Source organism: Bidens hawaiensis, unplaced genomic scaffold (assembly GCF_021521415.1).
Source record: "Bidens hawaiensis isolate Kalapana, Puna unplaced genomic scaffold, B.hawaiensis_p1.1 tig00002977_1, whole genome shotgun sequence".
NCBI lineage: Eukaryota > Viridiplantae > Streptophyta > Magnoliopsida > Asterales > Asteraceae > Bidens > Bidens hawaiensis.
In genome coordinates, this window is record NW_027491160.1 from 1,794,947 (window position 1) to 1,808,236 (window position 13,290).

General features: G+C 41.5%; 1 protein-coding gene and 1 pseudogene across 1 annotated transcript; one reads left to right on the forward strand and one right to left on the reverse strand.

Annotated features, from left to right (window-relative positions):
- Positions 1-9,671: 9,671 nt before the first annotated feature.
- On the reverse strand, positions 9,672-12,075 carry LOC143621834 (snakin-2-like). The gene is made up of 3 exons (XM_077093138.1): positions 11,980-12,075; positions 11,658-11,700; positions 9,672-9,853 (listed from the first exon to the last, which is right to left on the reverse strand). The coding sequence occupies exons 1-3, from the start codon at positions 12,049-12,051 to the stop codon at positions 9,672-9,674; spliced, it is 297 nt and encodes a 98-aa protein (XP_076949253.1). The 5' UTR covers positions 12,052-12,075.
- Positions 9,983-10,651, forward strand: LOC143621791 (putative steroid-binding protein 3 pseudogene; annotated as a pseudogene).
- Positions 12,076-13,290: the final 1,215 nt, after the last annotated feature.

Sequence of the window (13,290 nt, forward strand, 5' to 3'; positions counted from 1 at the left end):
CCAAGAAGTTGATTCGCATACCTCGAGAAAATGGTGATCTTCACATCTACGGCGAAAAACCCTCCAGTGGTCTTAAACTTATGTCTTGCGCCGAAGCCCAAAGACTCATGCGGAAGAAGTGTATTGCATTCTTAGCCCATGTGGTTAAACCTGCTGAAGAGAAGAAGCTTCGCGATATCCCTGTTGTGCGTGATTTCCCTGAAGTTTTTCCTGATGATCTTCCTGGTATCCCTCCCGCTCGTGAAGTCGAGTTCCGTATTGATCTTGTCCCTGGTGCTTCCCCCGTAGCTAAATCTCCTTACCGTCTTGCGCCCGCTGAGATGCAAGAATTGGCAAGCCAACTTCAAGAGTTGACAGCTAAAGGATTCATTCGCCCTAGCTCTTCGCCCTGGGGTGCTCCGGTGTTGTTCGTTAAAAAGAAAGATGGATCGTTCCGCATGTGTATTGATTACCGCGAGTTGAACAAACTCACCATTAAAAACCGGTATCCCTTACCACGTATTGACGACCTCTTTGATCAACTCCAAGGTGCCTCTTGTTTCTCGAAGATTGATCTCCGCTCTGGCTATCACCAGTTGCGCATCCGCGATGAAGATATTCCGAAGACTGCTTTTCGAACTCGTTATGGCCATTTTGAATTCTTGGTCATGTCCTTCGGTTTAACCAACGCACCCGCCGTTTTCATGGATCTAATGAATCGGGTGTGTAGGCCTTTCTTGGATAAATTCGTGATCGTGTTTATCGATGATGTTCTGGTGTATTCTAAGACCAAGGCCGAGCATGAGCAACATCTCCGATTGGTATTGCAAAAGCTCCGAACCGAGCAGCTCTATGCTAAGCTTTCCAAGTGTGAATTCTGGTCTGATGAAGTACAGTTTCTTGGTCATGTTGTTAACAAGATGGGTATTCATGTCGACCCATCCAAGATTGAAGCAATCAAGAACTGGATTACGCCATCCTCTCCTTCTGAGATCCGTTCCTTTCTGGGCTTAGCTGGTTACTACCGGCGATTCATTTCGAACTTCTCGAAGATCGCTTTGCCTTTAACAGCTCTAACGCACAAAGGTAAACCGTATATTTGGGGCTCGAAGCAAGAAGAAGCCTTTCTAACGCTCAAGCGTTTGTTGTGTGAAGCTCCTGTTCTTGCGCTACCTGAGGGTAATGATGATTTTGTCGTGTATTGCGATGCATCCAACCAAGGTCTCGGTTGTGTTCTTATGCAACGAGGCAAGGTTATCGCTTACGCATCAAGGCAACTCAAGGTTCATGAAAAGAATTATACAACTCACGACCTCGAACTAGGCGCAGTTGTTTTTGCCTTGAAGATCTGGAGACACTACCTTTATGGTACTAAGTGTATCCTTTACACCGACCATAAAAGCCTTCAGCATATCTTTGATCAGAAGGAACTTAACATGAGACAACGCCGATGGAACGAACTCATCAGCGATTACGATTGTGAGATCCGGTATCATCCTGGTAAGGCTAATGTGGTAGCCGATGCGCTCAGCCGAAAACCCTGCCAGCTTAACTGTATCTTGCCGCGCACCCAGCTTCACTTCGCGCTGATTCAAAGCAACCTTGAATCGCGTATTCGTGACGCGCAGCGCGCATCCATCAGTAATGGTAACCTTCGCGCCGAGTTAGCGTGTGGCGCGGAAGCACTCTTTGTCCCTAATCTGAGTGGAATTCTCTGCTATCTTAATCGCATCTGGATTCCCTTTGATGAGAATCTTCGCGCTGATATCCTGAGTGAAGCGCACAAATCTCGGTATTCTATTCATCCTGGCGCTGATAAAATGTACAAGGATTTGCGCATTACTTATTGGTGGCCCGGTATGAAGAAGGATATTGCTGTGTTCGTAGCTAGATGCCTGACTTGTTCTAAAGTAAAAGCTGAACACCAACGCCCATCTGGTTTGCTCGAACAACCAGAAATTCCTACGTGGAAATGGGAATGTGTAGCGATGGACTTTATTACCAAGTTACCTTTGACAGCAAGCAAACATGATAGCATTTGGGTAATAGTGGATCGATTGACTAAGTCTGCTCACTTCCTGCCCATTCGTGAAAACTACCGTGTTGAGCAACTCGCGCAGCTTTATGTCAAGGAAATTGTCTGCCGCCATGGTACTCCTTTGAGCATCATATCCGATCGCGATGGCCGTTTTATATCTCGCTTTTGGGAATCTCTCCAATCTGCGCTAGGAACTCGCTTGGACATGAGTACGGCATATCATCCTCAGACTGACGGACAGTCTGAGCGAACTATTCAAACTCTTGAGGATATGCTCCGATCTTGTGTTCTTGATTTTGGAGGTAATTGGGATTCGCACCTGCCTTTGATCGAGTTCTCTTATAATAACAGCTATCATTCCAGTATCGGTATGGCCCCATTTGAAGCACTTTACGGTCGTAAGTGCCGCTCCCCGATCTGTTGGAGCGAAGTGGGTGAAGCTCAAATCACAGGACCCGAACTTGTTCAAGAGACAACCGATAAAATCGCCAAGATCCGTGATCATCTGCTGACTGCCAGAAGCCGACAGAAGAGTTACGCAGATCGCAGGCGAAAGCCTCTCGAATTTCAAGTTGGTGATCTTGTTCTCCTCAAAGTGTCGCCTTGGAAAGGTGTTGTCCGCTTTGGGAAGAAATGTAAGCTTGCTCCTCGATATGTTGGACCATTTAAGATTCTCGCGCGTGTGGGAAAAGTTGCCTACAGACTTGACCTGCCGCCCGCGCTCAGTAATGTGCATCCAACGTTCCATGTATCCAATCTCAAGAAGTGTTTAGCTGACGAGAACCTTCACATTCCACTTGATGAAGTTCAAGTTGATGAAACTATGCATTTCGTTGAGAAGCCTGTTGAGATTATGGATCGCGAGGTTAAGCAAACCAAGCGCAGTCGTATCCCTATCGTGAAAGTTCGCTGGGAGTCCAAGCGCGGAGCCGAGTTTACATGGGAAAGGGAAGATCAAATGAAGATCAAGTACCCGCACCTGTTCTCTGCGCAACCTACTTCGAGATAAATTTCGGGACGAAATTTCTTAAAGTAGGGGAGACTGTGACATCTGCCCTGATCCGACCCGACCCAGGTACCCGTTTCTCTGACCCGATCTCTTTCTTTTATTATTTAATATTTATACTTATATTTTACTTTTAATAATAATAATATACTTTTCCCTCCCGCCTCTTTCTCTCTCTTTCTTTCCGCCGTTCCGTCCCTCTCCTCTCTTTCCGCCTTCTTTTCCCTCTTGTCGCCGTCCCGCCCTTAAGCCTTGAACCCTTTCCTTAACTCTTTGCTTGTCCTTTGGTTCTTCCCGCCTAAGGATGTCTGCAGCTCCACGCGCCAGACTCCTTACATGGAAGCCTGCGTGAAGACATCTTGTTCCTGCGATGCGTGAAGAGAACTCTTCTCGCAGCGCGCTAAGAATGCATGTTCTTCCCGCAATGCGCTAAGAATGTATGTTCTTCCCGCGATGCGCTTAGAATTCTAGTTCTTCACGCAGCACGCTAAGGATTTGTGATTCTTCCCGCAGTGCGCTAAGGATTGTTGTGCCAGCCTTCGCGCTCGCGCACTCAGCCTTCCCGCGCTTAACCCTTGTATCTTCTGTTTATTCTAGCCGTTTGCTTTTGTCATGTCTTTTCTTCTGAGCTGTTGACCTAACCTATCTAATGTCTGAATAGTTACTTTCGGCGCAGCATGCGTACCAACCCCATTGGTTGGTAGAAAAAGTGACTGACATTATCTTTTGAGATCTGCTTTTTCATGCTTTATCCAGTACCTTTATCTGATCCGCCCATGCCTTTTTCTGAATCATGTCAGCCTTTTTCTCTTTTTCCTTGCTGCCATATCTTTTGATATCTTTTGCTTTTGGAATCTTTTGCTTTTTGAGATCTTTTCCCCTTTTCTAGGGATTGTGTTCCCTAGGGTTTGCCTATAAATAATAGTAGTATTTTCTTAACACTTCACACACTACACTTATTATCTCTTCCTCCCTTTTTGCTCTCTGCCGTTGTCCTCCTGCCGCCCCCCTCTCTGCCTCCGTCTTCCTCCTTGTTCTTCCTGCTTTTCCGGTAATATATATTATATATAATAGTTTACTTATTAATTATGCTAACTTATAATCAAGACTTAAAACCAATCGTTAAAACAATAATCTTGTTTATAGGTTAACTTGTGCTTGTTTAAAGTTGGTTCTTGCTTTATCTTACACCGCATCGTTTATCAAGTGAGTTATCTCGTATCTAATCCCTTTTTATTTTAAATGCTTTGGGATGTTCATGTGTTCATACAAAACTTGAGTCTTAAACTGTTTATGAACTTTAGTCGCGCAGTATCCCATGTGTTGAGGACGTTTACTTGGCTGTTTATTTGTATGTGTGTATCATTAACCGCTTTGTTCGGCCTATTCCGAAGTTTTCATGGTACCATTAGATGAACACGGGAGACCTATCGTTTACGGTTTTCTTTGTTTACACTTGCACAGATGTTTTCTCGTTTTTGTGCTCAATTGGGAGCACGGATTGAACTATGAACTATGAGCTATGATCTATCTAGGCTTGATCACAATCTGATTGCACCCTTGTTAAACACCAGACATACACGTGTTGCGCGCAGATTTATGGCTATCTATGTATTGTATTAAACTTGATTTCTCACCAACACGCAAGTGTTTGACGTTTATTTTAACACATGTTCAGGTTTGCAGTAGCTGTTTTGGAGCTTGTGGACACGTAGGACGTTTTTACTTTTGGACCTAGAATTAAAATGTATCAAGACAAGTTAATGTTGTTTGAATGTTATAATTTATAATATATTGATTTATGTTTGATTTATGTTCTTTATTTTCCCCGCTGCGCGTGCGCGATAAAATGTGTATTAATAAATATTGACACCAATAGTGTCGCGAGTAATGAAGCAATATGTGGCGCCCCGATGTATAATCCGCCTTTGGTCGGGGTGTTACAGAACTCGTCCCGATACCCATGCAAATCCTCCCGCATCTGTAACTGCTGCTGAAACATATAATCCAATGTCATGGGCTCGGGGTGCTGCTCCTGTGGCTGCCTTCTCTATCGTGGTCGGGCGGGTGGCCTCTCTACACGCTGGCCCCGCGAACTACCCTCTGCTCTCAACTCCGCCATCTGCGGCGGATCACCATAAGTCATAACGCCCGCTTTTCGGGCATCGTCAAGTGTCACAACCTCAGTATCCGGTCCCTCCGTAAAATACTCGTCTGGATAACGTCCAAATACACCCAAAGACTACCGCAATCCTCGTAATCATGGGCCCTAATGCCAACTGAGTCGTGGCCGCACTCGCTCTCCGACCACCCCGATTAAATGAACTTAACAATAATGTAGCCAGATTCACATTCATACCTCCAATCATAGACATCAAATACATCAGATCAGGATTATTACATTTATCTTTCCCCGAATGTCGTCCCGTGAACGTAGAAGCAACCACCCTGTGTAAATATTGGTGCAGTGGGTCCCGAATCTGTGAAGAAACAACACTACTCGAATGAGCACCATCACCAATCGTACTCCAAAACGTAGCCAAATCATTCGTCGAAATCCAATGAGGCTGAGAAGCAGTTGACCCCGTGGTAAACCCCCTAATACTTTCCTGAAACTCGGGAGCCTCAACCTCATGCGGCGCATACAAACCCGCAATTACCGCAAACCTGGGCACCGTAAACTGAAACAATTCTCTTCCCAACGAAAAACTAACCGCGTATGGCTCGTCAAAGTCTTTCGGATTGTACCTGAAAGTAGAGTAAAATTCGTAAACCAACTCCTCGTACTGCTTCTCCCCAAAGCTCAAAATATCTCTCCAACGTCCCGGTAACAACCTATTAAGTCTCGGAGCTTGACCAATAGTTTCCAACACCTCCCAATCAAACGCCCGGTGTTGGAATATCTCCAAATCACGAATCTGTCTAAACAACTCATACTCGGGAGTACCGGGGAGAAATAATAGAATGATGTGGTCCTCATCTTCTCCCCCAGTAATATCCTCGACCGCGGCCCCAAAAACCTCGATCTCGGGAACAGCGTATCTGATCGGTGCACGCGTATACTGCTGAGATGTATTGTCAAACACCTGCTGCTGTTTCGACCGTTTCCTCGACATCTGTAATTAAATGTATCAAGTAAGTCCATGTTAATGTCACAACGGGCGACAACCGTATAGCATTTCGGTCGCGGTTGCCCCCAAGATAATTTTTTTTTTAGCAAAACAAATAGAGACTCAAACCAAATTCCTCAAAATTGCATGTGCACAACGTGACATAATCATACCTGACAAGATAACCAACAAACCGACAAATACTTGTCACTTTCAAAAACTTTTTTATACTCTCACTTTGTCGGAAAAATTCTCATTATTCAAAAACACACAACATCATCGATATTTTAGCAAAATATCGTCCCCAACTCACAAACTTTTGATAAACTTTTTCAAACCTCGACCCGAAAAGTCGCCGGTAAATTATTCCGGTGACCCAAAACTCTTTCGGAAACACTATCATTCATTAACATAGTCACATAATTCCCAAAATCTGGCCAAAACCTCATACAATCCGGTAAACCCAACCCGCAAAATCGACATCGACTACCCATAAACTTTAACAAAAACCCGCGAATCCCGACTACAAACACGCCCAATACATGCATTCATCAAACCCCCAACACCCCAAACAATCTGAGATTTACCATTCAAACTAAAACAACCAATTGCAAACAAAATCAAAGTACCTTTCAATCGGGTTTGACAAATATGATGAATTTAAACAATGAAAGTGACAGTAACGACGGTGGCGGCCGGTGACGGTGGTGACACGGGTGGTGGTGGTCGGAATTATGACTTGTGGATGGGGTTGAAGATGAAAAGGATAGGGTGAAAGTGATGGGAAATCTGGATTTTATAAAAAATTTTCGTCAGATCCGAGCATCTTCGCGTATCGCGAAGATGCAAGTTTGACCGTTGACTATTGACCATTGACTTTGACTGGTGTTTTGACTTTTTGGCATCTTCACGATATGCGAAGATGCAAAGCATAGCATCTTCGCGATACTCGAAGTTGCACTTTCCAGAAACCAATTTTTTTATTATTTCAGCTTGAAAAATGAATCTCTTGTGTGTTATTTGAGCTGATTTACTCTGCCACCCGCTTCGGTCGCCACATACCAATCACGTACGTACCTGGGGCTCCCTCTAGTGACGTACGTGCTCGCTTCCCCACACTCGATCCTTGCTCTACACTGCACGATTTGAGGAAAACTATTAGCTAACTAGACTCAATATACAAAAATAAAACTTACAAATGCTGGGTTGCCTCCCGGTAAGCGCTGAATGAGTGTCTACAGCTCGACATTCCTTGGTTCTTTAATCAACCGAGTATGTCGGCTCGTCTGCCGAAAAGCAAACTTCCGACTCGTGTATCTCTTTGTTTAAATCTGCATCCTCCAACTAAGGCTTCAATCAATGACCATTCACTACTTGCCTCAGATGATCATCAAAATCTTCAATCTCAACCTCTCCAAACTTTCCAACTCTCTTGACTTGATAGGGTCCCATCCACTTGCTTTTCAATTTGCCCGGGAAAAGCTTCAATCTCGAGTTATACAACCACACTCGTTGCCCTTCCTCAAACGTCCTGCTTCTAAGCTTAGCATCGTGAACCCTCTTCATCTTGTCTTTATATGCGGATGCACACTCATAAGCTTCATCTCTCAACTCTTCCAACTCGCATATATTCAATTTTCTTTGTTTACCTACACACTCATAGGCTAGGATAACATTCTTAACCGCCCATAGCGCACGATGAGCTAGCTCAACAGGTAAATGACAACCCTTCCCATAAACCAACTGATATGGAGTGGTTCCAATAGGTGTTTTATAAGCGGTCCGGTAATCCTATAAAGCATAATTTAGTTTATTTGACCAATCCTTTCGATCGGGCCAAACCATCTTTCGTAAAATCTCTTTGATTTGCCTATTAGAAGCCTCCACTTGCCCGCTCGTTTGAGGGTGATATGGAGTGGCAATGCGGTGGTTTACGCCATACCGTTTAAGTAATTTGCCAAAATTAAAGTTTTTGAAATGTGAACCCCCATCGCTAATGATAACGTGGGGGACACCAAAACGTGAAAAAATGTTAGACCGGACAAACTTACAACCAACGGTATGGTCATTCGTCTTGGTGGCGATTGCTTCTACCTATTTAGACACATAATTGACCGCCACCAAGATATATAGGTTACCAAATGAATTAGGAAACGGGCCCATGAAATCAATCCCCCAAACATCAAAGATGTCGACAACGAGGATTGGTTGCATGGGCATCGTCCCTCTTTGAAATACCCCCCATCTGTTGGCATCTAACACAATTTTTCACGAAAGCTGCTGCATCCTTAAATATAGTAGGCCAATATAATCCGCATGCAAGCACTCGATGCCCCGTCTTCTGGCCGCTGAAATGGCGTCCACAAGGTGAAGAATGGGCATGATACAAAACACTCCGCATCTCCTCCTCCGGTATGCACCGCCTCATTGATCCGCTCCAACTTTGAACAAATCCGGATCTTCCCATGCATAGTGCTTTGCCTGCGAGAGAAAATGTTGCTTCTTCTTCTTCGGCCAAAACTCCGGAATTGTATCTGCAGCAAGAAAATTAATAATGTCAGCATACCATGGCAACGTTGAAACAGAAAACAAATGTTCATCCGGGAAAGACTCATTGATAGCCCTCTCGTCTTTCTCCTCTTCTTCTTGTCCCACAAGTCTCGACAAATGATCCGCTACCACATTTTCGCTTCCTTTCTTGTCGCGAATCTCCACATCAAACTCTTGGAGCAAGAAAATCCACCTGATCAAGCGCGGCTTCGCGTCTTTCTTCTCCATCAAATATTTGACTGCGCTGTGATCTGAAAAAACAATTACCTTGCTCCCCCAAATGTAAGATCGAAACTTATCAAGTGCATATACTACCGCGAGCAACTCCTTTTCCGTAGTGGTGTAATTAATTTGAGCATCGGAAAGGGTTTTGCTTGCGTAGTATATGGCAACAGGCTTCTTATCCACCCGTTGACCCAACACGTCCCCGACCGCATAGTCACTTGCGTCACACATGATTTCAAATGGAAGTGACCAATCATGTGACAACAAGACCGTGGCTTCAACCAATTTGTTTTTAAGTACATTAAATGCATTAAGACACTCCTCGTTAAAAACAAATGGCACATTTTTTAATAACAAATTACACAACGGTTTAGAAATGATACTAAAATTCTCAATAAACCGTCGGTAAAAACAACGCTTGAAGTACCAATGTTCATTCGATTATTTACCTAAATATAACTAATTAATATATAATAATAACTAACTTTTACCCAACCATCACATCACCAAAAGTCACATAATGATATGCATCAAATAAACGTCGTCGTTTTCATACATCACCAAAATACTGTGGTGTCGTCATCACCATTTTATATCCAAAACAAATATATCTAAACTAGCTAGAATTACATGCATTTTAATTTATGAAACCTCTTTTATTCTCATCATATAGCATAATAATCTTATTACACCCCGGTTATTCTATATTTTATCTTGAGAAAAATTGAAAATACATAGAACAATCACTCGAGAGACTAAAGCTTCAAGGGCACTTTCTTTTGCCTCCATGGGTTCTCAAGTTGTAGTAACAAGGGCAAACCTTTTGGTTACCTGAAGTCCCAGGTGGCACGCAATTACAACGGGCACAGCATGTCCCGCATGCCCTGTGGCACAAATTTGGCCTGGATGACAACCTACATCTTCCCTTACATGCTGACCCGCAATCTGAATACAAAGTTAAAAAAGAAAGTGGTTTAGTATACATATATTAAACTATATATAATTTAGATAAAATGGCAAAAGACGTCCTTTACGTTTGACCCGATTTTCCTTAGACATCCTTTAATGAAAGAAATGGCAAAAGGCATATATCATGTTTCAAATTCCTTTCACGTTACATCCTTTGGTAATAACCCCCAGTTAATTGTTTTTGTTAAATCTGGTCATGTGCCTTGCACATGAGGGTAGTGTGGTCATTTTACCCCTTTAAAGACTATTTATGTAATTAGACTAAAGAGTTGGCCTTTTAAAACACACACTCTCTCTCTCGCTCCTAACTTGCTTTCAACCTGAAATCCCCAATCAAACCCTAAGACACAAATCCAAATTCCTCCACCGCCTAAAACGAGCATAGTGGTGGCCGTCGTGGGTTGGTGGTCAGAGATAAATAGTTGTTATTGGTAAAACATATCTGAAATAGTCGTTTATGGTAAAACAGATCTGACACTCAACCAGCTGAAGCAATACGACGGCACTGATTCCTCCAAACCCATATATGTTGTCGTCAAGGGCCGCATCTTCGATGTCACCACCGGCAGATCCTTCTACGGTCCAGGCGACTCCTACGCCATCTTCTCCGGCAAAGACGCCAGCAGAGCCCTAGGCAAGATGAGCAAGGACGAAGAGGATGTTATTGGATTGCTCGATGGACTCACGGAGAAGGAGATCGGTGTTCTCGATGACTAGGAGAAGAAGTTCGAAGCTAAGTATCTAGTTGTTGGATCGGTTGCTGCTTCTGGTTAATTAATCAGGTTTATTATTATTATTATTATTATTATTATTATTATTATTATTATTATTATTATGTGGTTGTTATTGTTATTAATAATCGATTGTATGAATCGAAAGGTTAATTGTTTGGAAGTTGTGTGTTTGATTTGGGGACTAGTTGGGTCTTTAATTGTAATAGAATTAGGGGGAATTTGGATTTGTGTCTTACACTGCATTCTCGGGTTTAAAATACAAGGAAAAGAAATGATAAAATTGGATAGGGGAAGAAAGAAAAAGAAATTATATACTTAAAAGACATTCTCGAGTTAAAATAAAATAAAATAAAAGAAAGTGTTACATTCTTGAGTTAGATATTAAGGAAAAGAAAGAGAAAATAATTATAACTTTACAATTATGTTCTCATTCTTGAGTTTGATAGGAAGGAAAAGATATGGGAAATTAGTAATATTATGCATGGTTATAAAGTTTCCTTCCCAATTAGGCCATATTTGGCTTGAAAGTTTTGAAGGAAGAAACCGCTAACTTTTCTTTCCATTCTCTTTCTTTTCTTTTAAAAAAATAACTCAAGAATGAAAAATAAAAAATTTTCTTATCTTTTTTTTTTCAATCCCTTAAATAAAAAACTCAAGAATGCAGTGTTAGGGTTTGATTGGGATTTGCAAGTTGAAAGCAAGGTAGGAGAGAGAGAGAGAGAAAGAGAGAGAGAGAGAGAGTGTTTTTTAAAAGGCCAACTCTTTAGTCTAATTACATAAATAGTCCTTAAAGGGGTAAAATGACCACACTGCCCTCATGTGCAAGGCACATGACCAGATTTAACAAAAAAAATTAACTGGGTTAGTGCTAAAGGACGTAACGTGAAAGGAATTTGAACATGATATACGCCTTTTGCTATTTTTTTCATTAAAGGACGTTTAATGAAAATCGGGCCAAACGTAAAGGACGTCTTTTGCCATTTTGTCTAATTTATCATCTCAAGTGTAGATTCTAGATTTTTAATAAAAGAATATGCGCCCCTTACTGATTTTAGAGGCAGTGACACTCTTCCCATCAAGTTCATTCACCTGTGACATGGAACAAAAGAAAATTTACTACAATAGGTAATTAGACTAAACTTTTTACAAAAATAAGCAAACAAATTAAGATAACTTATGCTCCAAAGGGGCCTATTAGTATATAGGTTACAAATGTGCCTAATCGTATTTCAAGGCTATATGGGTCATGTGCTTAGGCTCCAAAATACCTAAGTATCAACATATATGTTACAAAATACCTAAGTGTACGATTTAATTATTATACTTAAGAACCGATTAAGAAACCAATAAGAAGCTTGGAATATGTACCGTTGCACGAGCTTGAACAAGAAGTAGCATAGAGAGAAGAACAAGAACAGCAAAAGGCTTGGAGATGGCCATGGCTTACAAAGCCAGTACACTTCTTTGTTTTGTGTTTATTTTGGTGTCTACAACTGGGACAAGCTAGCTTCTTATTTATAGACAAACCTATCTTCTTAATTAATATTTTTTAAAAAAAGAAAGACATTGCGTGTCCCTTAGAGAATGTCCAATAGGACACCCAAAAAACGTGACTTTCCCAATTGCCCGTCTCATGTACATAAAATTAACCAACTAGTAAACAACCTCAAACACACTCTCCTCCTTCCCACCCTATTTCCTCGATCCCTACACTTACAAGTCACAAATATACCCATCACACTCTATTTCCTTAAAAACACCCATAAATTCTCTTCTTAACTGCTCTAGATTAAAATGCTTGGTCACATATTATTAACCTTTACTCTTGTGGCAGATTCAGAAATTTTTTTCTATAGGTTCGGGATTTTTCGGTGTTTGATTTTTTTACAGCGCCAAAGTTTTCGGGCCGGATGGGTCGGGTTGGTCATTCGGCCAAATAACTAAAACGCAATATCATTACCATAACAAAAGTACATCGTCACCATTAAAATAAAAGACAAAGTCATATTAAATAAAAGGAAAATTGGAAATAAATAATCCCACCTTTTGTGTATTGGCCGATAATAATCCCACCTTTAAAAATCACTAGCAACGGTCCCACCTTTTAACTATTTTTGTCTCACTGGTCCTCCGTTAAAAAAATATTTAACGTCGTTATGTTTTTTCCCTAGTTTCAAACCGATGTTTTAGGGCTTTTGATCGGAAGAAGGATACGCGTTGACCGATGTAAAACTTATCTCGAAATGGTGATCCAAACGACGAAACAATGTTTCAATTCGGGTGCTTGAAATTCCAATTAACAAAAATTAAGCCATTTGAATCACCGTTTCGAGATAAGTTTTACATCAGTCGACTCATATCGTTCTTCCGATCAAAAGCCCTAAAACATCGGTTTGAAATTAAGGAAAAAAACATAACGACATTAAGTATTTTTTAACGGAGGACCAGTGAGACAAAATAGTTAAAAGGTGGGACCGTTGCTAATGATTTTTAAAGGTGAGATTATTATCGGCCAATACACAAAAGGTGAGATTATTTATTTCCAATTTTCCTAAATAAAAAAGTTTACATATTATAATTGTTTCCTACGCGTTTTCATGTATTGAAAACAAATCATAACATCTTCGATTGCGACTATCAGAAAGAACTCATTTTCAATATAGTAAATGCAAGCATCAT